We start from the raw sequence: 26,731 nt of genomic DNA, 5'->3' as shown, positions 1-26,731 counted from the left end.
GCTTCATTCCACTAAACCACAACAAAAATAAAAAATTAAAATTAAAAAAAAAAAAGATTCCCGACCACTTTTACTTGGTAGTCGGTATTTTCTACCACTTTTCAAAGTTCGTCGGAAATACCGATCACTAAAGAGGTAGGAAACAAGATTAGTTTAAAAAATTAAAAATGCCGGAAAAACTTTCCGACCACCAAGTAAAGGTGGCCGGAATTTCCGACTTCCTTGTATAAGGTGGTCGGAAATTCCGACCACTTTTCGACCACTGTCACCCTCCGTCGTAAAAATGAAAAAAATCCATTTTTTGCGACCAATTTTTTAAGTGGTCGGAAAAACGCTGATTTCCAGCAGTGATTTATTTTTTTGTTAGGTCATGAGGTCTCCTGTACAGACCCTAACCGTATGAGACACCTTTAAACTCGTACCATACTAATTTTGATTCCAAAGTGCTGTCTAGTTTTTTTATACGGGAGGAGCTCGAACCCCCGACCTTGGGATGAGAGTTCACAACTGCTCACGCCAACTAAGCGGGTTATATTAACAATTTATTTATTCCACGAGATAAATGAAGTGCAAACATTTGTGTCTATAAATTGCTCGAGACATCAATCAACATTACCTACAAACATCATAACTACCTATTCACCTCTCTTCTCCCAAGTTGTCGCAACCATGAAAACCCTCGCAGTACTCTTATTCGCACTTTCCCTCTATCTCCTTCCCAACCCAACTCACTCTACGTTCAATCCCATCCGCCTTCCCACCGCCGCCGATGACACTCCGGTGCTGGACACCGACGGAGACGCGCTCCGGCCCGGCGAAACTTACTTCATAACCTCCACCGGACGGGGAGCCGCCTCCGGGGGAGTTCAACTTGCCTGGTTAGATTCCGCGACAAAATGCGCGAGCAACGTGGTCATATCGCGGCCCTTAACGGACGGCGACCGCATTAGGATCACTCCGGCGGAGCCCAACGCCACCGTCGTCTTGCCGTCGACGTTCCAGAGCTTCGCGTTCTTCGTCGCGACGTCCAGGCTTTGTGTGAGTAGTGTCTTTTGGCGGATCCGGTACGACCAGCCATCCGGGCAATACTTCCTGAGCTCCGGCGAGTTTGTCTCCGACATTAGCGGCCAGTTCAAGATTGAAGTCGCGCCGGAGCTTAACGCTTACAAAATCACTTATTGTCCGTTTGGCGGCCACATATGCTACAACGTTGGAAGATACTTCGACGAGTCTGCCGGGGCTGCGCGTTTGGCTCTCACTGAAGATTTTCCATTCACTGTTGTGTTCAAGAAAGCTACCTTCTGATTTATGGGTTGTTGGTTTGTTATTATGCTAAATAAGTGACGTTTGTTGCAGGTTTGACAATAATGTAGAACAAATTCTCAAATGTTGTATTGTGTAAACCCTATGATCTTTAAATAAACAAACATAAATTATTATCAGCAAATTTCACTTTTAGTTTTCAACTATCATGGCATTGACACATTTAGTTATATTCTTTTAATTTTGTCTTATTATATCCTTAACTTTGAGTAACTTCCACTTTAACCCTCATCACCAAATCGCCTTGGCCGTTCATCAGTGACTGGATGGCCTCAACTTAGTGGGACACACGTATGGCAGAGGAAGATAAAGCAACATTAACGTTGTGCGTTAAGATTGCAATTATTAAAGGTGGGAGGGGATGAGAAATAGAGATTTCTCCCATAATTTTATCTCTCTAACAATTTAGAGTACTTAATAAGGAAGGATAGGTATAACTTGAGAAAATATATTGTATCTTTAATCCGTCGGTTATAGTATAATAGCTATTTTTGTTCTTTTTTTTTTTTTTTGAAAGTTACTGGCTCTATTACATTGTAGTATCTGTTCATATACTTTCTCAACCTACTGAAACACAAAGAACCAATAACGCCTCCACCGAGGCTCGAACTCATAATCTTCCAAATGGAAGTTCAACCCGGGTACCATTGGACCACATAGTCCTAGTAGCTATTTTTGTTCTTAATCATTCCGTGTTAGAAAATTTGGTGTCTTTAATCATCACTAAAAATTGTCAATTTAATTCCAATCTCACCTTAAACTCAATTACTTTAAAACAATGACTACGAAAATGTTAAATTGATAGGCATGTCCTACATAAATTGTACAAAATTATATTCAATTATTAACCATATAGTTATTTAATACAATATATATATATATATATATATATATATATATATATATATATATATATATAAACTGTGCATCGCTAAAATTTCTTTTTTCTTTTTATTTAAAAAACGAAATGTTATCTCAAATTGCTGTATTTGTAATATTACCCATTTAGTTGTAGCATGTGATAAATGAATAAAGGAATCTAATTAATATCTCATCTGCACACATTTGTTGTCTATTCATTGCATGAGAGTTCAAACAACATTATCTACAGATCTTTTCTTTTCTTTTCTTTTTAATTGTTGCTTGAAAAAATAGACTTTTTCTCCCTGAATTATATGCTTATAATACTTTTTTTTCTTGAGTTATTTATGTATCAACATTTGTCCTTTAAGTTATGTTAAAAATTACGGGTTTTCCCCTTTTTATGTTAGATGGACATTTTTATCCATAAAAATAAGTATTCTATTTATTTTTCTTCTTCAACAAATTATATCTTATAAGTATAGATGACCACACTGTTCGGTTCAAACCTAACCGTACATACACTGTAGCCAGGGATGGAGCTGGCATGGGGATAGTGGGGACAGCTGCCCCCACTACAAAAAATTATACAACTCCAAAACAACGTCCTTTTGGGGTTGTATTATATATATAATTTTTTTTATTTTCCTTATTTTACATTTTAGAACGCAGATAGATTGCAGAGCTCGTTGCTTCTCTGGCTGTCTACCTTGCTGCTTCTCCGTCCCTGCCTTGGCTGCCTACTGGAGTACCGGCGTCCGGCTCGCCGACTTACCGGTCAGCAGGAACACCGGCAACACCATCTCAGCGCCTCTCGTCTCCTCTCAATACTTAGGTTCGTATTTTTGCCCTAATTTCTCTAATTTTAGTTTTATCCTAATTTCCCTAATTCTTCTAATTTTATTTTAATCAATTTAATATATGTCAGTATGTGCTTTGTTGAATACATGAATTTGTTTATGAATTATCAATTATGAGTTATGATTTATGGAATGTGAGCAATGAGCAATTTGCCACTTATGGGTCGTATGGCAGAAAGCCAGAAATGCAAAATTAATTTATCCTTATTGACCTATTGAGTTATTGGTTTTGGTTTTAGACTTTTAGCTTGTTCAATTTGTGTTTTTGTGAATGAGTGGATAGTGAATGTGAATGTCAGAACTCAGAAATCAGAATGTGAAATATTTTAGTTTATGAATGTGAGCAAACGAGCAGTGTCACAAACTTTCAATTTGTCTCAATTTATATCAATTATTTGAATGTGAGCATTGAGCAGTAATGTGAGGATTGTGAGCCAGTGAGAGAGTGTGTTCAGTGAGTATGCCTAGATTTTATTAGTGTTGTCATAATTTTTCTAATTTTCTTTTATGAAGTTAATCAGGACATCTTTACGCAACCGGATAAGTGATGATTTATTACATGCATGTTTGCTTAGTGCTGTATGTTGAAAAAGATATTTTTGACAATGTTTCAAATGAAGCAATTCTACAGCGATTTCAAAACATGAGAGAACGTAGATGAGTATTATCACGTAGTTCATCATAAACTTTGTATCGTAATTTATAATGTATTTTGTATTTTAACAATTCAATCTTATTCGTATTTGATATTTTGTATTTAAACATTTTTGAACTCATTTTACCTTTACTTCTTCCCCCCTCCCCCCTAAAAGAAATTCTGGCTCCGTCCCTGATTGTAGCAACCAAACCGAAACAGTAGGGACAATTCTGGTTATGATTCAGAACCGAAACTTATTTTTAAAATAATCTAAATTTAATAATTATTTTATTTTATTTCAATTCTAAATCGTAACCAAAATCCGTCCCTACTATTTCAGTTCGATTGTTATAGTGTTTGGTTAGGTTCGAATCAAACCGTACTCATCCTTACATTTAAGCAATAATTTGTTAGAGAAAAAAATAAATAAATGAAATACTTATTTTTAAGGGCAAAAATGTCCATTTAACAATAAATAGGGAAAAACCGCCACTTTTAACATAACCGAGGAGAAAATTATGGATACATAAATAAACTCAGGAGAAAAAAGTGCTATAAACATATAACTCAGGGAAAAGTGTCATTTTTCCTTGTTCTTTTTGATAACATTAAGAAATAAGAGTCAAATAGGATATCGTTCGAACTACACACGATAATCCAATTAGGTCAATGAGTCTAACAATAAAAAATAAAAAATAAAAAAATCTACAGTTGAATCTTTAAACTAACTAATTTCATGCAATTAGTCCAATTTATGGGTTTTTCAAGTTTCTAACCTGTCACCCCAAATTTTAAATATTTTTTTTTTAAAATAATTATTTAAAATATAATTTTTAAAAAAAAAAAAAAAAAAAAAAAAAAAAAAAAACCAACTTCAACTCCGTCTCCTTCTCCGGCCATTCTTCCACTTTTGATTGCTTTCTGCGCCAAAACGAAGCTCCGAGAGTCGAAGTTTTCGACATCAAGCAACTTCACTCGCAACATAATTGTTTGGCAAACCCGAGGAGCCTATTTTGGTGAATTAATTCTGAAATTGGACTACTCTGGCAAATTCTCCTATAAGAGAACATTCATTTCAGCATCTAAAACATCTAGGAAGGAACCATGTTATAAAGTCATAGTAACTTGAGTAATTCATTTCCATTAGAGATAAGGTAATGTTCTCTCAATTCTATCCATGGTCTACCACTCAAATGAGTAGTTACATGGTGAAAGGAAGAAAAGCCAGGTCCAAACACAAGATATCTTTGTCTCCACGGTTGGAGATGGAGACGAAGTCGAAGCTGTTTTTTTTTTAATTATTTTATATTTTAAATAATTAGTGGCCTAATTGGTCCTAGTGGACCACAAGGTTTTTGGTACACTATTTTCTATTGTTTTTTTGAGTACTTACTACTGACTCTACACCACTAAAATTCTCTTCAACAAAATAATCTTTCAAAAATATATTATCAGAAAGTCAATATATATGTAGTGTAAGTATTTTCCCTAAATACAATATATTATAATATAATGTATTATTAGGTGGCTGTGGTGCAAGTAAGAATCTGTTATGCAACTCAGGATATTCAGTTAAGCTTTAACTGAATATGCCTACGTTGATGGCATGTAGGCTTCTAAGCAAATTAGTCCTCCCACAGCTCCCGTGTTCAGGATACACCCACCATCAGGTATTCGGGAGAAAAGTGGTAGACAAAACACTCTACAAGTTTACCATTCTGGCTACAACACTAACAACTATGGCAAGGGATATTCGAATGATCCTGAAGCTTCCGCTACTACGATTCAGGTTACTCGTTACTTTGGTTTATGTTACTCTTAAATGTTATCTAACATTTAGCACATATATACATGTTTATGAGCAAAAAAATTTGCTCATTCAATTATATTTTTTTACCAATACCCACAGGATCGGAAGACGCCGTGAGTGCCACAATATATAATTCAACCTTATCTCTTGTCCTCTATAAATGGCATATATGCTTGAAACCTCAACACAACACACCCACAAACATCATTATATTACCTCTCATCTCTTCTCCCACGTTGTTGTCAACATGAAAGCCCTCGCACTCTTCTTCTTCGCACTTTCCCTACTCTATCCAACTCATTCTACGCCGTGCAACCCCATCCGCCTTCCCACCGCCGCGTCCGACACCCCTCCGGTGGTGGACATGGAGGGAGACGAGCTCCTCCCCGGCAGACCTTACTTGTTACGCTCCTGGAATTGGACCCACGGAGGAGTGAGACTCGTTAGTTTGGATGGTGCGACGACCCTATGCCCAAGCGACGTGATCATACCGAGCTACGAAGACGCCGGCAGCCCCGTTATGTTCACGCCGGCGGACCCCAACGCCGCCGCCGTCTCGGAGTCGAGTTTCCTCAACATCAAATTCGCCCCCTTCCCGACGGTGAGACTCTGTGTAAACAACGTATCTTGGGAGGTTGAGAACGAGGCTAGATTGGGGCAACGTTTCGTGAAGGCCGGTGATGTTTTCTCGTACCAGTTTAAGATTGAGGAGGCCGCACGCAGCCTTAACGCTTACATTATCTGTTATTGTGAGTCCGGCACCGACGACAACTGCAACCTCCTTGGCTCACACTACGACGACCAGCACACCACGCGTTTGGCTCTCAGTACTGATTCACCATATTCTATTTCGTTTATGAAAGCTCCAGTTGCGTAACATTGTAATATTATATTGCTGGCTAGGTATGATAAATAACTTACGTTGCAGCTTTGACAACCTACGTACAGTGTAACAATAAATATGCAATAAATCCTAGCTTCTTAATTGTTGTGTGTGTACGTACTGTTGTATTGTGTAAACCTTAAATATCTATGTGAAGGATTAATATAATATGGGTAAGATTTTCTCATAGAGCAAATTACACTTTGATCCTATGACTATAAGGGGCGTGTTAATTTCGATACGTGACTTTTAAAACTAATAATTTAGTCATTTAACTATGCTTTTTTTAGCAGTTTCGATGTTGATTAGGATGGCATTGGAAGATCAGAAGTAAAAAGAGGAGGGAAAACTTGAGTTGTATTGAAGAAGTGAACCGAATGAAATGGAATGATCTGTGATTACAACAGAGGCTAGACTATATATATATGGTTATGATGTAACCGCCTCTAACAACTTTCATCAAGGAATGAAATTACATGAAAGTCCCTCAAAGCCTCTCGATACCCCCCCGTAAACTGGAGTGTGAAGGTCCTGAACACCCAGTTTAGAGGTGAACAACTGGAATGAGGAAATAGGAAGAGCTTTGGTGAAGCCATCTGCCACCTGGGCTGAAGAAGGGACGGACAGAAGCTTGATGATTCCCTGATTGAGCTTCTCCCGCACAATATGGCAATCAATATCCAGGTGTTTAGTGCGTTCATGGAACACATGGTTCTCACCGATAGCGATTGCCGATTTGTTGTCACAAAAAAGAGCAGCCGGCTTCTCTAGCTTTATCTGTAGATCATGCATTAGCGTTGTAAGCCACTGGACTTCACAAACGGTGGCAGCTAGAGCGCGATATTCTGCCTCGGATGATGAACGTGAAACGGTTGCTTGTTTCTTCGTCCTCCATGATATCAAAGCAGAGCCAAGAAAGACACAGAATCCAGTTATGGATCTTCGAGTGTCGGAACATGATCCCCAGTCGGAGTCTGAAAAGACATTGAGTTGCAGGGCGTTAGACTTTGGATAGAGTAGCCCCTGTCCAGGAGCTTTCTTGATGTAGCGGAGGACACGATGTGCTGCTGCTAGGTGTTCAGTTGTTGGAGCATCGACGTACTGGCTAAGTTGTTGGACGGCAAAGGTTATATCTGGTCTTGTTGCGGTAAGGTAGAGCAACCGGCCAACAAGACGCCTGAAGCCAGAGGCGTCACTGAGAATGATGCCACCTTCTTTGGTGAGCCGAATACCAGGGACCATAGGAGTATCGACTGGCTTACAGTTCATAAAACCTGCCTCATCGAGAATCTCCAGGGCATACCTTCTTTGGCACAAATTTAGGCCCGATTCCTCCATACGGGCTTCGATCCCCAGAAAGTAACCTAAGGGGCCGAGATCTTTGATCTTGAAGGCTGAATTCAAGAATGCTTTAAGCTCAGTAATCAGCTGTAAAGAAGGACTTGTTACAAGTATATCATCGACGTATATAAGGAGGGCAATGAAACCTGTAGCATCCCCTTTTGTAAACAAAGAGGGATCAGATATGGATTGTGTGAAGCCTTGCTGAATCAACGCATTACTTAGCTTGGCGTTCCACCGTCGACTGGCCTGTTTCAAGCCGTATAGGGAACGTAGTAATTTGCACACTTGCCCTGGCTTATCACTGTGGAAACCGGGTGGTAAGACCATGTAGACCTCCTCATCTAAATCACCATGGAGGAATGCATTGTTGATGTCTAGTTGATGAATGTGCCAATCCCGGGATGAAGCCATGGCTAGAAAGGTTCGAATGGTAGTAATTCTCGCAACCGGAGAAAAGGTTTCAATGTAATCAACTCCAAGTTGTTGGGTGTACCCCTTTGCCACTAGCCTAGCCTTATGGCGTTCCACTGAACCATCAGCTCTAAGTTTCACCTTATAGACCCATTTGCATCCAATGGGGTTCTTTCCGGAGGGCAGATCGACTATCTCCCATGTGTTGTTTTGTTGCAAGGCCTTGATCTCATCATCCATGGCCTCTTTCCAACACTGATGGTGTATAGCTTGATTGTAAGTGCGGGGTTCGTCAATGGAGGTGACTGCCAAAGCAAACTTCTTGTGTGGCAAGGAGAGGTGGTCATATGATATGACCTTAGAGATAAGATGTGGTGAGGAGCCTCGGATCATAGCAGAGTCACAATAATAGTCCATCAGCTTGTTTGGAGCTTGGCGAGATCGACCTGACCTTCTAGGCTGCATGACAACATCTTGGTCAGAGTGGTAGGCAGAGTCTTGTTGCTCAGTAGTACTGCATGGTTGTGGCTCAATATCCACTGGATCATGAGGCATGCTAGAGTTTTGCTGTTCACCATTGAGATCTGTTGGTCCATGAGGTGAGTTTGAATTCAACAATTCATGAGATTGAGACATATCAGTAGCTGCTGGTCCATGTGAGTTATTTAAGTCTGGTGGATCATGAGGGTACTGCATCTGATCACACGGCTCCAAGTCCAAGTTTAGGGATGTAGGAACATTGGGAAGTGAAGGCTCAATATGTGAAGGCTTTTGACTTGGAATATCTCTATCCATCATAGGGAATTGAGTTTCATAAAAAACCACATCCCTTGACACAAAGATAGAACCATCACTCAAACTGTACAGCAGGTAGCCTTTAATCCCAGCTGGGATTCCCACAAAAATGCACCTCTGACCTCTGGCTGCCATCTTATGTCTGGCATTCTTAAGCGTAGCTGCGTAGCATAAACAGCCAAACACCCTCATGTTGCTAATGTCTGGAGTCTTTCCATATAACCTCTTGTAGGGACTGGATAAATCGATAACAGGAGAAGGAAGCCGATTTATGATAAACACTGCATGCATAATGCAATGCCCCCAAAATTCTAGGGGAAGATTGGCTTGGAACCGTAGGGATCTAGCAACGTTGAGGATGTGTTGATGTTTACGTTCTACAACGGCGTTCTGCTGTGGCGTATGAACACATGAACGCTGATGGATAATCCCTTTTTCTGAAAAAAAACTTTCCATTTTAAATTCTGCTCCATTATCACTGCGAATAGTTTTGATCAGGATGCCGAATTGAGTGAACACAAAAGAATGAAAGTTCTTCAAATGTTGCCTTGTTTCAGACTTATTTTTCATCATATGAACCCAGGTGAACCTGGAGTAATCATCAACCACAGTCAAGAAATAATAGTCCCCTTTCAAAGAGCAAACATGAAAGGGTCCCCAAATGTCAATATGAATCAGATCAAAGCATCCTTTTGAACTAGTGGCACTGACAGGAAAAGAAGAACGTTTATGTTTAGCTAAATGACATGTATCACAAGCTACATTCTTATTTCTAGAGACATCAATGTCACACAAAAGGTGAAGTTTATTTGTTGGGAAATGCCCCAACCTTTGGTGCCAAATCTCTGGACTGATGCATGGCATGGCATAATTCTTGACTGGTGATCTGGATGGTTGCATCAGGTATAGACCCTTTGCCTCCCTAGCTAATCCAACTATCTTCCCATGAGTCTCCTGGATTAAGCATTGTTTAGACATAAAAGTCAATTTATAAGCAGCATCCTTAATTAACTTGCTCACAGAGATGATGTTGAACTTGAATAAGGGAATATATAAGACTTCTCTTAGCCATAGATCATCACTGAACCTCATGTCTCCTATGTGTTTAACTGAGACACACTGCCCAGTGGGAAGGTTCACCTCAATTCCATTAGCATCATGATAATTGTCAAGAGAATCAAGAGAAGACACAACATGATTTGTAGCTCCTGAATCAAGTATCCATGTAGAATTATTCAGAGAGAGAGTATTAGCCAAGTACTTGCCTTCAGATATAGGTGACTCATCAAATTTTGGAGTTAAGGTGGTAGCAACAGACATGTTGGAGCCGGATGATCCAGTGGCTTGGCCTACTTGAGTCTGCAAATAGGAAATCATTTTCTTCAATTGCTCCGAGGAGAATCCTAGTTCACCTGCTGAGCTTGTTGCTGTCGTAGCTTGCTGCTTGGCCTTAGTCTTGTAACCGGGCACCCAACCGGGAGGATAACCGTGCTTTTTGTAGCACTTGTCAATGGTATGTCCAGTCATCCCGCAGTAAGTGCACTTAGCCCTCACACCATTGTTCCTTTTCCCATTGGAATAGTAAGGAGCTGCTGCTACTATCTCATCAGTTGTGAAGCCCTGCACAGCATTAGTTTGAATGACATCCGAACCTGCCAGAGTCAAATTGGTTAATCTAGCTTGTCTCTCCAATTTTTCTGCCATAACGAAGATTTTATAAACCTCCGGCAAGGGATCTAAAACAAGCACATTAGACTTAAGATTATTGTATTCATCACTAAGGCCTTGTAAGAATCGGATCACTTGATCCGTGTCTCTCTCCTTCCGGATGATCTCCATGAGGTCGCAGCAGCACCTAGGATCGCATTTGCAGAGAGGTAATGGTCTCAAAGTGTTCATCTCTTCCCACAATGTCCTGCATCTGGTATAATACTCACTGACGGTAAGAGATCCTTGCTTCAAGTTGTACATCTCGGACTGCAAACTCGAAATCCTCTGTGCGTCTTGTTGCGAGAATCTCCGCCTTAGATCCTCCCATATGCTCTTCGCATTATCCAGATGCATTACGCTCTGCGCTATGGAAGGATGCAGCGACTTGAAGATCCATGAACAAATCATCAAGTTGCATCGTCTCCAAGCAGCATAGTGACTCTGATCTCTGCTCGGCGCTGGAGTGCTTCCGTCGACGATCGTCCATTTGTTCTTCACTTCTAGGGCGATCTTCATTGATATGCTCCAGCTACCGTAGTTCGAACTTCCCGCCAACACCGGACTGACGAGGATCGCAGAAGCGCTATCACTGGAGCTGAAGAACAGCGGATTCTCCAACTCGTGAATGTTATAGTTCCTTTCGGACTGGAAACGATTCCCCTGTGGAATCACTTCTGGAACAGCTTGGCTTGGTGTTTGGACGACCGGTGAGGCAGCATCTTCTCCTTGGCTGTTCTCTCCGGCGCCGGTAACTGCGGCGGCGTAGGTGGTGCGCCATCGCTCTGATACCATGTTGATTAGGATGGCATTGGAAGATCAGAAGTAAAAAGAGGAGGGAAAACTTGAGTTGTATTGAAGAAGTGAACCGAATGAAATGGAATGATCTGTGATTACAACAGAGGCTAGACTATATATATATGGTTATGATGTAACCGCCTCTAACAACTTTCATCAAGGAATGAAATTACATGAAAGTCCCTCAAAGCCTCTCGATATTCGATCCTCCTGGCTAAATCATCCGTGAAAATTGGCCGAAAAAACTTAAAACTTTTTAAATTTTTTATTCATGAGGGCAAATGGTACGGTCTTTTTACGTTTAAAAAAAAAAATTAGAAAGTTACCTGCTTCTTCTTCTTCGCGTTACGTTCACTGGCCAAACTCGTTGACTGCCTTGAAGCAAGCTTCGGAAAGTTTAGATTTTTTTTTTTAATTCTCCATCGTAAATCACGTTGAAATCTCTCCGGCTTAGCCATGGGAATGGGGATTCTGATTCAGACCACTTCTTTGATCTACATTTTCCCGTCTTCTCTCAGCTTCAGTGTCTCCACTAGAGTGGGCAACGAGCTGGGGGCGCGGGAGCCTAGAAACGCCAAACGCGCCGACATTGTCTGCCTCACCGGAAGTTTTATTCTGGGCTTCAATGCTCTGTCCTTCGCCATCCCCGTCAGGAACATTTGGGCCTGGATGTTCACCCTGGACAAGGAGATTATCGCATTGACCTCTGTGTGTGTGTGTGTGTGTGTCATAATTAAATTTAAGCTAGCCATTAATGGTGGCTCGAAGGTGAGCTACGCGAAGAAGAAGCAGATAAACTTTCTATTTTTTTTAAACGTAAAAAGACAAATTTGACCTTTTTCTAACTTAAATTGACCAATTTACCCCCCTAATATTTAATTAACAATGGCAAACGTATTTCTGGCCAATTTCCACTGTTAATTTGGCCGGGAGGACCAAATCTGTTAAAAAAAATATAATTAAAGGACTAAATTGTTAGTTTTAAAAGTCATGGATCGAAATTAACACGCCCCTTATAGTCATAAGACCAAAAGTGTAATTTGCTCTTTTCTCATATTAAAGCCTTAATTATGTGGTGCAATTAAGTTGACTAAAGTAACTTGGTTGAACTGAATGGCTTAAGCTTCGCAACATTATCTACTAGATACATAAATACAACCAAAGGATTGTATGTGAAGAATAACTAACCAAGGAATCAAGCAGGAATGCACACAACAACCCCAACCTAAAAGTCAATTTCGTGAACCATTAAACAAGGATTACAACAAGGAATTGCTTCACTTTTGTGATGCATCAACTCAAAGACTTTAATGTAGAAAGTCAATAGGCTACTCCGGTTGAGGGCAATGAAGTTGAACATGTAACTTTGTGGTTACTAAGTTAACTATTTGACCAATTTGACTTTATAATTAGTGTTGATAATGAAGGATGCTATTTAAGGAAAAAAAAACATTTTCTTACTAAATATATACAAACACTATGCATCACAAAAATATTCTTAGAAAAAAATATTTAAAAACCATTATCAAAAACCCTATCGGAAATGGATGGGTGTGTGTAATACTAGCCATTTATTTGTACCACGAGATAAACGAATTGAACCTCACACATTATTTGTCGTCTATAAATTCCATGAGACTTCAAACAACATTACCTACAAACATCATAACTACTTCTCTTCTCCCAAGTTGTCGTGAAAATGAAAACCCTCACAGCACTCTTATTCGCACTTTCCCTCTATCTCCTTCCTAACCCAACTCACTCTACGTTCAATCCCATCCGCCTTCCCACCGCCGACGACACTCCGGTGCTGGACACCGACGGAGACGCGCTCCGGCCCGGCGAAACTTACTTCATAACCTCCACCGGACGGGGAGCCGCCTCCGGGGGAGTGCAACTTGCCTGGTTAGATTCGGCGACAAAATGCGCAAGCAACGTGGTCATATCGCGGCCCTTAACGGAGGGCGACCCCATTAGGATAACGCCGGCGGCGGAGCCCAACGCCACCGTCGTCTTGCCGTCGACGTTCCAGAGCTTCGCGTTCTTCGTCGCGACGTCCAGGCTTTGTGTGAGTAGTGTCTTTTGGCGGATCCGGTACGACCAGCCATCCGGGCAATACTTCCTGAGCTCCGGCGAGTTTGTCTCCGACATTAGCGGCCAGTTCAAGATTGAAGTCGCGCCGGAGCTTAACGCTTACAAAATCACTTATTGTCCGTTTGGCGGCCACATATGCTACAACGTTGGAAGATACTTCGACGAGTCTGCCGGGGCTGCGCGTTTGGCTCTCACTGAAGATTTTCCATTCACTGTTGTGTTCAAGAAAGCTACCTTCTGATTTATGGGTTGTTGGTTTGTTATTATGCTAAATAAGTGACGTTTGTTGCAGGTTTGACAATAATGTAGAACAAATTCTCAAATGTTGTATTGTGTAAACCCTATGATCTTTAAATAAACAAGCATTTATGAGTAAATTCCACTTTTAGTGCCTTACTATTATGACATTGTCACATTTAGTCATATTTTTTTTTTTAATTTTGTCATATTACATTCCTGATTTTGAGCAACTTTCACTTTTAGTCTTCGACTGTTGTGGCATTGACACATTTAGTCATAATATTTTAATTTTGTCATATTATATCCATGACTTTGAGCAATTTCCACTTCCAGTCCTCGATGGCATTGCCACATTTAGTTTTATTCTTTTAATTTTATCATATTACACCCATGACTTTGAGCAACTTCTACTTTTAGTCATCGACTATTGTGGTATTGCCACATTTAGTATTATTCTTTTAATTTTATCATATTAAATGTCGTACATATTAAATTTAATCATCACTAAAAATTTGTCAATTTAATTTCGATCTCACCTTAAGCTCAATTGCACTAAAACAATAACTACGAAAACGTTAAAGTGATAGCTATTCATGGCCTACATAAACTGTACAAAATTCAATTATTAACCATATTTTTTTTTAAATACTAATAATTCTTTTCAGCCCAAAAAATTCTAAATCTCCACCACTAAGGTTCAAACTTATGACCATCCAATTGAAATGGTAACCGAGATGCCATCACACTATAAGTTAGTTGGCCATTATTAACCATATAGTTATATAATACCAAAATAAAATATGTAACAACTGTGCATCACTAAAATTTCTTTTTCTTTTATTTTAAAAAGAAATGTTATCTGAAATTGATGTATTTGTAATATTACCCATTTATTTGTAGCATGTGATAAATGAACAAAGGAGTCTAATTATTAACATCTGCACACATTTGTCCTCTATACATTGCATGAGAGTTCAAACAACAGTACCTACAAACATCATAACTACCTATTGCAGGTTTGGAAGTTTACAACAAATACTATATTGTTGTGTTGTCTAAACCTTATTATTAGGACTAGTATTAATAAGATTCTATGTATTTGAGTCACATTATAACTTTCTATCCTAGTCTCTCTATGATTTTCTCTTGTACATATTCACTTAGTTTATACAGTTCTCATCTGCCTAGTTAGGGTTTTCTCATTCTCGTGACTGATGGATCGGTTAACTCTTCGGAACAGACCGTCTCTGAAGCTGCCATTACTTCCTCCGGTTCTATGGATGTCAATTCGTTTTTTACTGCTCATCACTTTATCAGTATTAAGCTCACTCATAAGAATTTTTTGTTTTGGAGGACACAAGTAATGCCGTTTTTAGAGGGACACGAGCTCATGAGGTTTGTTGATGGTAGACTCCCTATCCTAGTCCTATTACCTATGATCTTTAATTAAAGGGAAAATGGTACTTTTTCCCCCTATGTTATATGCTTATAGCACTTTTTCCCCCTGAGTTATTCATGCATCCACATTTGCCCCCTCAATTATTATAAAAGTGGCGGTTTTTCCCCCTGATAATATTAAATAGACATTTTTACCCTTAAAATACATATTTTATTTATTTCTCTTGTTCAACAAATTATTGTTTATACGTAGGGATGGCCACGGTTCGGTTCGAACTGAACCGAACACTATAGCAATCAAATAAAAAAAAATCGGTTATGATTCATAACATAACCCAATATTTGGGTTTCCGTTTATTAAAATTGTGAAGTGGAAAAAAATAGATTCTGAACCGTGAACCAGAGGTTCAAATCGGAACAACTACTAGCAATAGCTTAAAATTAGAATTATAATATTTGCAAATAGTGTATGTTTTTTTCGCATTTATATTGACTCTGATCTCACATATAAGTATATATAATCGCGATTTGGTTTTTATTTTGAATCGTTGTTTCACAATTTCTGATCCAATTTGAACTGTTGGTTCAAACTTTATTTTAAAATTTTATTTTTTTATTTTTAAAGTATTCTAAATTCAACAATTAATGTATTTTATTTTTTCAAATTGTGGTTATAATTTATTGGAGAAGTAAAATAAAGGAAATATTTATTTTAAGGGTAAATATGTCCATTTAATATATTAGGGGGGAAAATTGCCACTTAAATAATATAGGGAGAAAAAGTGCTATAAGTATATAACACAGGGGGAAAAAGTGCCATTTTCCCTTAATTAAACAAGCATAAATTGTTATCTATGGTCCGATGAATAGATTGGTAATCCTGAGATCCCAAGTTGACAACATGCTTTCCACCAATAGAAATTAAATAAGTTAAAGATTTTTTTTTAAAAGCAAATAAGTTAAAAGATTTAATGTATCTGCCGTTAATACATTTTGGTATCTTAATTATTGCATTTTTCTACTTTAAATTCACAAGATTTTTTTCTAAATTATTAAAAAATGTGTTATTACTAATTCTATGGGGAAAATTATACATTTTTAATGCTAAAATGACTAAAAATGACATATTTTGTCAAGTGTATGGAGACCAAGGCAGTCATTGTCATCAAATCACAAAAAATCATGCCTTTTATGAACATATTAAATTATTAATTAAATACAATAAAATTAATTGTCAGTCATTCATACATACATACATATAAGCTGTCATCTTACTCCAAATGATAATAATGTCACCGTGTTTTTTAGTTGTTCTTCATTTTAAGTTAATTTTAACAAGATCAAATTAAAGATTGTGATTAATCGTTACGTTTCACCTGAGAGAAGTTTCGCACCTGATCCCTTGTATATATACATACACACACACACACACACACACACACACACACATATATATATATATATATATATATATATATATATATATATATATATATATATATTGATGGATTTAATTAACTCGGGGTAGACCCGAATTACTAAACCCGATAGATAAGGGATTGGGAAAGACGTTGAATGTGTGTCGCGGGGACACCTTTGTATTGATAATGTTTTCAGGAGAATTACAAGGTAAATATGGTAATAATAAATAGGAAGTAGATGTCCTAACAAGACAAGGATGCGCCCTTTTATACTAAATAGTTCTCCCAACTGACCCCAAGAGAATAGGGCGGGCGGTTGGATCTTAGTTGACCGAGTCACGCGGGGAGGCCCCGGTGAGGTCCCCAACTGAGGTCCTCGCAGTAGTCCTTGGTCCACGCAGTAGTCCTTGGTCCACGCAGTAGTCCTTGCCCGAGGTCCACGCAGTAGTCCTTGCCCGAGGTCCACGCAGTAGTCCTTGCCCGAGGTCCACGCTGGGGACCCCGATGGGGTCCCCAAGGCCTCTCGTGTCACGCCGCCACCCCGGGTCGGATTGTGCCCCGCATCCATTCTCCTAATATATCCATCATGAGTCCCCCACTCTCTGAGTTGCGAGTCTTTGTCAACGAAAGAGAGTAGCTCGAGTATAAGGTCGACACGCCCCGCCTCCTTCCTCTTTGTCCGACTTCTGAGGTCGTCCCCAACTGGGGTCCCCATAGCAGGCCCCACCCGAGGTCCACGCCGGGGACCCCGTTGGGGTCTCCAAGGCCTCTCGTATCACGCCTCCACCATGGGTCGGATTGCCCCGAAACCATTCTCCTAATATATCCATCATGAGTCCCCCACTCTCTGAGTTACGAGTCTTCGTTAGCGAAAGAGAGTAGCTTGAGTCGAAGGTCGACCCCAAGCCCCTGGGAAAATTTCTGCCCCACCTCCTGCTCCGGAACTCCTCCTCCGCAAGAACACTTAACAAGTCTTGGACTCCTTGGCATCGTGTATGAGACTTTGATTCCTGAGTTCACTTTACTTCTTTCGTGCGCTTTCCTTGATGTATCCTCGTCTTGGGCGAGCCCCTGAGGTGGCCTCCAAGATGCGTCCTCCTCTTGGGCGAGCTCATGAGGTAGCTTCCTTGTTAGAGAGAGTCGAGCTCTAGGCCACCCTTAGCCGAGGCTTCCCCGGCCGAGGTCACCTATAGCCGGGACTACCCCAACTAAGGTCGCCTTGGGAGGGCTAAGCTTGAGTCCCCGTGCGCCCTCATTGGTCGTGTTTGACTTCGGTTGATGAATATCCTCGTTGCCTCGACCCAGACCCGGAGTTCAGGCTCTACTTAGTGGTTCTGTCGGGGTTGGTACGTGAGGTCGTACCTCGTGCCCCCTTAGGGTCGCCTTGGGAGGGCTAAGCTTGAGTCCCCGTGCGCCCTCCTTGGTCGTGTTTGACTTCGGTTGATGAATATCCTCGTTGCCTCGACCCAGACCCGGAGTTCGGGCTCTACTTAGTGGTTCCGTCGGGGTTGGTACGTGAGGTCGTACCTCGTGCCCCCTTAGGGTCGCCTTGGGAGGGCTAAGCTTGAGTCCCCGTGCGCCCTCCTTGGTCGTGTTTGACTTCGATTGATGAATATCCCCATTGCCTCGGCCCAGACTCGGAGTTTGGGCTCTACTTAGTGTATGCCCGTCGGCCCCAAGTCACCGGACTTGGGCCGTTAAGCTCTTCCGTCGGGGTTGGTATGCGAGGTCTTGCCTCGTGCCCCCTTAGGGTAAGCTCGTCGGCCCCAAGTCACCGGACTTGGGCCGTTAAGCTCTTCCGTCGGGGTTGGTACGCGAGGTCGTGCCTCGTGCCCCCTTAGGGTAAGCCCGTCAGCCCCAAGTCACCGGACTTGGGCCGTTAAGCTCTTCCGTCGGGGTTGGTACGCGAGGTCGTGCCTCGTGCCCCCTTAGGGTAAGCCCGTCAGCCCCAAGTCACCGGACTTGGGCCGTTAAGCTCTTCCGTCAGGGTTGGTACGCGAGGTCGTGCCTCGTGCCCCCTTAGGGTAAGCCCGTCGGCCCCAAGTCACCGGACTTGGGCCGTTAAGCTCTTCCGTCGGGGTTGGTACGCGAGGTCGGGCCTCGTGCCCCCTTAGGGTAAGCCCGTCGGCCCCAAGTCACCGGACTTGGGCCGTTAAGCTCTTCCGTCGGGGTTTGTACGCGAGGTCGGGCCTCGTGCCCCTTAGGGTAACCGAAGAGGCTGGATGGGTACCTCCACCCCTCTCGGAATAGTGAAAATGAGTCCATGACGAAGTTTTACTGCATTTATCCATCATATATATATATATATATATATATATATATATATATATATATATATATATATATATATATATATATATATATATATATATATATATATATATAAAATAGAGATCAAATGCGGTAATAGGCTTCAGGTAAAAGATAAAGGTTAATCTCATTCCTTGATCTAATCAAAATCAATAGCCCAGATTGAAGAAAACTTTTAAAATAAAATGCGGTGGCAATTTGATCATTTTGCGTACTGGTCAAACTTAAGGTGCATCGTTCTCCCTTCTTAAGGTGCGTAATTTATGTGCTTAAGGTGCGTCAGTTCTTTAGTTGATAACTTTAAGTTGCATCAGTCTAAACTTTAGGCGCGTCTTTCTATAATTTAAGGTGCGCCGTTTTTCCTTCTTAAGATGTGTTACTTTTCTAGGTTAAGGTGTATTAGTTTAAACTTAAGGTGCGTTGTTTTATACCTTAAGGTACGTGGTTTTAAAATTTAAGGTATGTAGTTTTATATCTTAAAGTGGATCAGTTTGAGACAATTGATCATTTGCATGCATGTTAGCCAAAGCGCGTTTTAAAAAAATAAATTTTCTTGATTTGAGCCGTTGATCTAGATTAGATCAACAGTTCAGATTTCACCCCACATTTCACCTGGGAGAGTCTTCACACGTGAACTGATCCATATATATGATGGGATGGGGGTACACCCAGTCGGACATACAGGGAGACACGAGCAGAAGTCGGTGGACAGACTGGTTGCGGAAGGAGTATAATCAGTTTGAATAGGTGCCACCCAGTCGGGCGGGAGTGGAGATTAGCCGATTGAAAAGAGGGGTGCCGACAACCGATCAGGCAAGCAGAACGAGGTAATTGTTTGGTTAAATAGTTAGCTTATCTGTCAATTTTAGTTTATTTGATTATTATTAGATGTTTGACTTGGTTAAAAAAATTAATATAAGTGTTTGGTTAATCAGCTTTTTGGAGTGCTCAAAGTAATTTTTTCAATTAGCTTTTTGAGAAAATAAATTATACCAAATAGTTATCAGCTAACAACTAATTTACCAAACACCTTTCTACCATCAAAGTAATTTTTTCAATTAGCTTTTTGAGAAAATAAATTATACAAAATAGTTATCAGCTAACAGCTAATTTACCAAACACCTTTCTACCATCAGCTAATGTTATCAAATAGTCATACCCTTTAATTACCCAATCAGATAACAGCTATTAACTAATATCCATTTACAAAAATAGGGCCATAATTTTTTTATAATTAGGCCCCAAATTGTAAAAAAAATAATAATAAAAAATTATATACTTATATACATAGATTATATGAGGATTGTCAAAATATAATTCAACCTTATCTCTTGTCCTTTATAAATTGCATGCTTGAAACCTCAACACAACACACCCACAAACATCATTACCTCTCATCTCTTCTCCCACGTTAAGTTGTCATCTAGCTACCAATTAACATGAAAGCCCTCGCACTCTTCTTCTTCGCACTTTCCCTCTATCTCCTCCCCAACCCAACTCATTCTACGCCGCGCAACCCCATCCGCCTTCCCACCGCCGCCGAGTCCGACACTCCGGTGGTCGACGCCGAGGGAGACGCGCTCCTGCCCGGCACACCTTACCTCTTACGCTCCTGGAAGTGGACCCATGGAGGACTTCGACTCGTTAGTTTGGACGGGTCGACCACCAAATGCCCAAGCGACGTGATCATAGGGAGCGAATTAGAAGAAGGATACCCCGTCGTGTTCACGCCGGCGGACCCGAACGCCACCGTCGTTTTTCAGTCCACTTTGCTGAACATCAAATTCGCCCCCTTCCCGATGGTCAGACTCTGCGTAAACAACGTATCTTGGGAGGTTCAGTACGACCCTAGATTCGGGGAACGTTTCGTGAAGGCCGGTGATGTTTTTTCGCACCAGTTTAAGATTGTGTCGGTCGCGCCCATCCTTCACGCTTACATTATCACGTATTGTGACTCCGGCACCGACAACTGCTACAACGTTGGCTCACACTACGACGACCAGCACACCACGCGTTTGGCTCTCAGTACTGATTCGACCTATGAAATTGTGATTCAGAAAGCTCCAGTTGCGCGCGTAACAGTGTAATATTGTGCGTATGTATATGTAGTTGCTTTGCTTGCTGGCTAGGTATGCTAAATAAGTTACGTTGCAGCTTTGACAACCTACGTGCAGTGTAAGAATAAATTAAATATGCAGTAAATCCTAGCTTGTTGTGTGTGCAGTGTGTTGTATTGTGTAAACCTTAACGGCCTGTTTAGTTGGATGTATTTGATGGTTTTATTGGGATCGAATCCATCATAAATTGGGTATAGAAATATAGAATGAGGTAGATAAAGAGTAGCTTTATTACTTGGGGCGCTAGGTCCAAAATAGTATGTACAAGTCCATAATGGCAGCCCAAATACAAAGAATGCGGCCGAGGAATGCGATAGGGCCTAAAATAATAACTAAACAAGCTAAGGGAAGTAATATTTCATATGTTACCGATAGGACTTAACCCAAACTAATGGACTGGGAGGGGTTTGGTGAGCCAAGTGGTGCCTTTAAAAGGGAGGGAAGGGTGCCTATTTATACTGTTGAGAGACTCAAACCAATGAACCGGGAGGGGTTTGGTGAGCCAAGGGGTGCCTTTAAAAGGGAGGGAAGGGTGCCTATTTATACTATTGAGGGATTCACGGATAGTTGACAAATGGACAGCATGGCATCTAGCAGCCTTCGTTCTGGACCACACATGTTTCCCCCACTACCTTGCTTCCAGCGCACTCTCATGCATATAAGTGGAGCTTCATACCATTTAATACACAAGATCTTGATTGGATTGGTGATTTGGGACTTGTGTTGTTATGCTTGAGGTCCTGGGTTTTGATACCTCAAGTATTAATTCTAATAATTTTTTTCTCCAAGCTTCCTTCAATTCTTTCCTTAGCCCGATAGAATTCCATTATTCTTGTGGGGCCAACACCTCACCCATAAAGATGGAAATCGTTATGCTGTGCACCATGCATGGTGCATACGGATGCAAAAACGATGTCGTTTTGACTAAAAATGCGCGTCCCACTAAAAAAAAATCAGTTTAGATTCCCCTCAACAGCATTATGTTGTTCATTCATTCTGAATTTTCAGTTCATTGGTTCTGAATTTTTAATTCATTGATTCTGGATATTTAGACGGAAATCGAAACTGATTTTTTTTTTTTTTCATTCATGCTGGATATTTAGTTCATTCGTTATGGATTTTTAGTTCATTCATTCTGGATTTTCAGTATATTCATTATGGATTTTTAGTTTATTGATTCTGGATTTTTAGTTCATTAATTCTGGATATATAGTTCAAATTATGCACAACATAATGCTATTGCCGGGAATCGAAACTGATTTTTTTTTAAGTGGGACGCGCGTTTTTAGTCAAAACGACGTCGTTTTTGCATCCGTGTGCACCATGCATGGTACACACGGATGCACATCATAATTTGCCAAAAGATGAACACCCCGTTTGGGCGGTTGGGCCGACTTTCCCAATAAAATGGTCCCCCCGGGGTCCCATATCGCCATCATAATTGAATTGTAATTACAACATAATTCGTTGAGCACTTCAATTACACTATTTGGTTGACTGCATTGCAATTCCCTCTATTTGAGGCTCCCCTATGAATTCCAATTCGGTGCAACACTGTAACATAGAAAAGGAAAACAATATGAAATTACAACATCACCATTGATGATGATTATTACTATTATTATTACTACGTACTATTACCAAGGGTATTTTAGCATTTTCATTTCAATTCCCATAAATTCTATTTATGCCTACCAAACAATGTAATTTGAATTTCTACTTTATTCCAACCTTATTCTTTACCCACTGAATTACAATTCATTTCCTCCCTAATTCCTTCCTTCCAACCAAACGTCTTGTAAATATCTATGTGAAGGAATATGTGTAAGATTTTCTCATATATTATATATTAAGGCCTTAATTATATATGTGGTGCAAGTTGACTACACCTATTAAGTACTTTCTCTGTCTCATAGTGTCTGATTCGGTTAACGTGGCCTGACTGAAGTTATTTTTAATTCAATTTTTCATAGTATTAAGTTTAATATTAGTATACAAAATTTATATATTTAGAAACTACATTAAAAGTACTATTAAACACAAAAATTCAAATGTAAAAATAACTAAATAATACAAAAGAAAATAACCAAAAGAAGAAAGATTTGGTTTGACCAATAAATAGTAAGTAGGACAGATAAAATAAGATAGAGGAAGTAGCTTGGTTGAATTGAATGGCTCAAGCTAGGCAGCATATATTATCTACTAGATACACAAATACAACCAAAGGATTGTGAAGAACAACTAACCAAGGAATGAGCGGGAATGCACACGTACAAAAACCCTAACCTAAAAGTCAATTTCGTGAACAATTAAATAATGATTAGAACAAGCAATTGTCCCACTCTTGTGATGCATCAACTCAAAGATATTTAAGCACAATTAGCATCAAAACTCCAAATTTTCCCTATTCTCATAGTGAAGGGCAAGTTGGCTCCCAAATGCATATATTTAAAGTTTAAGTTAAGGTACGATGCATATATTTAAAGCTTAAGCTAAGATGCTTGACTTTAAAGCTGAAGGTGCATGAATTTACATATGAAGGTGCTTTGTATATATTCTGCAAGGCGAGGAAAATGTCCTCTTTTCTGCTTGTATTTCTTTGTTTTTAATGAATAATATGGTTTTTTTTTATATAAAAAGAAAAAAAAAATAAAGATGAGTACGTAAGATTATATTCTGATTATTAACAGTGAGGGGATGAGAAAATACTCTCTCTAACCAATCAAAGTAATTAATAAGGTAGCTAGGAGAAGTATAAATACTCCAATAAAAATTTTTCTTTAGAAAATATATTACGATTGTATCTTCAGTCCTTCAGTTATAATATACGTAATAGTTATTTTTGTCGTTAATTATTCTATGTTGCCAAATTAATTTGGTGTGTTTAATCATCACTAAAAATTGTCAATTTAATTTCGATCTCACTCTAAATTCAGTTACTACAAAAACGTTAAATTGATAGACATGCCCTTCAGAAATTGAACAAATTAAAATTTAATTATTAACGACATAGTTATATAATACAAAAAATATGTAAAAACTGTCCATCACTAAAATTTATTTAGAAAGATTTTTATTTTTAAAAATCTTATCCGAAATTGATGTATTTGTAATATTCCTCATTTATTTGTAGCATGTGATAAATGAACAAAGGAATCTAATTAAGATGTGCACACATTTGTCGTCTCTTTATTGCATGAGAGTACAAACAACATTACTTACAGATCTTTCTTTTCTTGTTTTTGTTTTTGTTTAAAAAATAAAAAATAAAATTGATTGCAAGGTATGAAACGCAATCAAGCTATACAACTCGCGTAGTCATGCCGCACTCGAACAATTTTCTGCCAAATTTAAGTGTTAAACTTTGTGTGATGTCTCTTCATACACCATCAAGTCTTAATAACCAACTCAATCTTAAAGTCATATCCAATTATTAGCACATAAATTTTTCTCCTTATTTCTCCATCCATTAGGTCTTATAGTTAGTATTAGTAATGTTAATAAGAGATATTACGTCAGAATAAATATTTGTAGCACCGTCAAAACGGGTTCAACTTGGTGGGTAAGACCTGTTTAACCCGCGTTTTGATGGGTCGGGCATACATTTTTTAGCCCGACCAGTCTAACCCACATTTGTTATACCATTTTTCTAGCATCTTCTACTTCATGGAAGATGCTTTCTGCACACCCTAACAGGTATCGCGGAAAATTTAAACCTTTCCGTTACCCACATCTGCGATACGTGTGCAACTGTACAAGTGTAGCGGATGTGCTATTCTAGTGTAAAAATCTCATGAACAAAGAGGATGTGCTATTCTAGTGTAAAAATCTCATGAACAAAGAATCAATAACACCTCTACTAAGGCTCGAACTCACAATCTTTCATTTTTCAAATGAAAGTCCAACCCGAATACCATTAGACCACATAGTCTTAGTATTCAATCTTACCTTATCTCTTCTCCTCTATAAATTCAATGGTATGAGAGCTCAAACAACACACCTACAAACATCATAACCTCTTTCTCCTAAGTTGTCGCACCATGAAAGCCCTCGCACTCGCACTCTTATTCGCTCTTTCCCTCTATCTCCTCCCCAACCCAACTCATTCTACGCGCAACCCCATCCGCCTTCCCACCGCCGCTGATGTCGCAATAACGTCCGACATTCCGGTGGTGGACACCGACGGAGACGAGCTCCGGCCCGGCGAAACTTATTACATAATCGCCGCCACATGGGGAGCCGGTGACGGAGCAGTGAAACTTTCAAATTTAGTCTGGCCGACGCCGAGCAAATGCCCAAGCGACGTGACAATATCGTCCAGGAACGACGGCGACCCCGTTACCATCACGCCGGCGGACCCGAACGCCTCCGTCGTCCTGCCGTCGACTTTCCTGAGCTTCAAATTCGACCTTCCGACGAACAAACTTTGCGTGAATAAGCTATACTGGGAGATTCCACCCGGGGAATATTTCGTGAAGACCGGCGAGTTTGTCTCAAACCAAAGCAACCAGTTCAAGATTGAAGCGGTACCCAACCGCGCTTACAAAATCACTTATTGTCCCTTTGGCGCCGACAAATGCTACAACGTTGGCCCAGCGATAGACGCATGGTGGAGGACTTTTCGTTTGGCTCTGAGCGATGATCCCATTGAAGTTTTGTTCAAGAAAGCTAGTACGTGATGTGTAACCACGTACCTGTTGTAAAACAGACGCCTATTGTACCGTAGAATAGACGCCTATTGTACCGGTACTAGTTACAATAAATAAGTAACGTTGTACGTGTAAGAATAAACATGCAACAAATCCTAGCTTGATGTGTTGTGTGACTCTAAATAAACGTGTGGAGAATATTATCTATGTGTAAGACTTTATGTTTATTTTAATTCTTCAATTTTTTTGTTTGGTTGTCGATTCATTTAGGGGAGTTGTTACTCAAAATTGCACGATGGGTGAAGAAGCCCATCTTTTGACCCTAACTAGTAAAGGATTTACTGAAGCTGCTATCCAAAGTTACACTCTATGTGCATGAACTATGGACGTATTTCAAAATTATATTTTTGTTATTTTTAATATTTAAAACTAATTTATATATTGATATAAAAGAATAATTGTGAATATAAAATAGTATTTATTGAGAAAAGATAATAATGTTTTAAATGTAATATGAAATTGTGACTCACTCACTAGTAGAGTATTGACCAAAAAAAAATCAACAATAGGCTTCTTTGCTTACAACTAAAGATACCAAGGTAAGAAAAAAAATGAGGTGGTATTTTTTAAATATTTTAAAAACTTTACACGTCTTTACTAATATGGTTTAGACGCATATTTTTATTTTTTATATGAAGACAATACATTCACTGTCAAGGCTTGTATTGTTACGCGTATTTAAATAATTTTTTAAAAATATGCTATATACTTTGATAGTGTAAATAATATTTGTGTTGGTCATCGTATATTTTGGATGTAGTAGCTCGAGTATTTAAACCAAGGGTCGGAGGTTCCCGAGCATGTAAGTGCTCTAAAGAGAATGGGGAAAAGTCCTCTCTACATGCACTTAGCATGATATTTATAGGAGTTTGGGGAAGACACATGCCGAAAACTCGGTGTTGGATAATATAAGGAACGTCAACGCGGAGGATGGAAACTCTTTAAGAAACAATGACAAATTTAAGTGTATGATTGTAAGGGAGTCTGTGTTGTGTTATAATAACACTGCCTTA

At 39.7% G+C, this 26,731-nt stretch overlaps 4 protein-coding genes across 9 annotated transcripts in view; all 4 read left to right on the top strand.

Annotated features, from left to right (window-relative positions):
* LOC109168954 (sporamin B-like) overlaps nucleotides 1-25,899 on the top strand; it is a 49,901-nt gene extending 24,002 nt beyond the window's left edge. Inside the window, exons 1-3 of one of the 5 annotated variants that reach the window (XM_019317842.1) lie at nucleotides 13,110-13,122; nucleotides 14,937-14,947; nucleotides 25,046-25,899. In XM_019317842.1, coding sequence (XP_019173387.1) covers nucleotides 25,050-25,688 — 639 coding nt within the window. In that variant the 5' untranslated portion in view covers nucleotides 13,110-13,122; nucleotides 14,937-14,947; nucleotides 25,046-25,049 and the 3' untranslated portion in view covers nucleotides 25,689-25,899. Of the gene's footprint in view, nucleotides 1-13,109; nucleotides 13,123-14,936; nucleotides 14,948-20,261; nucleotides 20,321-24,739; nucleotides 24,747-25,045 lie in introns of those variants that run through there. The other 4 variants (XM_019317834.1, XM_019317849.1, XM_019317825.1 and 1 more) reach the window with 4 other exon arrangements.
* Nucleotides 626-13,846, top strand: LOC109168972 (sporamin B-like). The gene is made up of 2 exons (XM_019317855.1): nucleotides 626-647; nucleotides 13,102-13,846. The coding sequence occupies exon 2, from the start codon at nucleotides 13,129-13,131 to the stop codon at nucleotides 13,762-13,764; it is 636 nt and encodes a 211-aa protein (XP_019173400.1). The 5' UTR covers nucleotides 626-647; nucleotides 13,102-13,128; the 3' UTR covers nucleotides 13,765-13,846.
* On the top strand, nucleotides 654-1,447 carry LOC109168979 (sporamin B-like). The gene has a single exon (XM_019317861.1). It carries the CDS (start codon nucleotides 670-672, stop codon nucleotides 1,303-1,305), a length of 636 nt encoding a protein of 211 aa, XP_019173406.1. The 5' UTR covers nucleotides 654-669; the 3' UTR covers nucleotides 1,306-1,447.
* LOC109168914 (sporamin B-like) lies at nucleotides 5,637-21,055 on the top strand. 2 transcript variants are annotated; one of them, XM_019317773.1, is made up of 2 exons: nucleotides 5,637-6,360; nucleotides 20,960-21,055. In XM_019317773.1, the coding sequence occupies exons 1-2, from the start codon at nucleotides 5,652-5,654 to the stop codon at nucleotides 20,977-20,979; spliced, it is 729 nt and encodes a 242-aa protein (XP_019173318.1). In that variant the 5' UTR covers nucleotides 5,637-5,651; the 3' UTR covers nucleotides 20,980-21,055. The 2 variants fall into 2 exon arrangements, with proteins under 2 accessions (XP_019173318.1, XP_019173327.1); XM_019317782.1 differs by lacking the exon at nucleotides 20,960-21,055 and adding an exon at nucleotides 6,445-6,474 and having other exon boundaries at nucleotides 5,637-6,384.
* Nucleotides 25,900-26,731: the final 832 nt, after the last annotated feature.

The sequence above is a fragment of the Ipomoea nil genome, unplaced genomic scaffold, assembly GCF_001879475.1.
Source record: "Ipomoea nil cultivar Tokyo-kokei standard unplaced genomic scaffold, Asagao_1.1 scaffold0317, whole genome shotgun sequence".
Classification (NCBI taxonomy): Eukaryota; Viridiplantae; Streptophyta; class Magnoliopsida; order Solanales; family Convolvulaceae; genus Ipomoea; species Ipomoea nil.
The sequence above is the reverse complement of the archived record's forward strand: the minus strand, read 5'-3'. Positions and strand labels throughout refer to the sequence as shown.

What these genes read in the sequence shown, in the direction of transcription:
- LOC109168979 (XM_019317861.1), top strand. Translation starts at nt 670, where the DNA reads ATGAAAACCCTCGCAGTACTCTTATTCGCACTTTCCCTCTATCTCCTT.
- LOC109168914 (XM_019317773.1), top strand. Translation starts at nt 5,652, where the DNA reads ATGGCATATATGCTTGAAACCTCAACACAACACACCCACAAACATCAT. An exon ending in TTCGTTTATGAAAGCTCCAG is followed by an intron (nt 6,361 to 20,959) that starts TTGCGTAACATT and finishes AGAAAGCTCCAG; the next exon opens with TTGCGCGCGTAACAGTGTAA.
- LOC109168972 (XM_019317855.1), top strand. Translation starts at nt 13,129, where the DNA reads ATGAAAACCCTCACAGCACTCTTATTCGCACTTTCCCTCTATCTCCTT.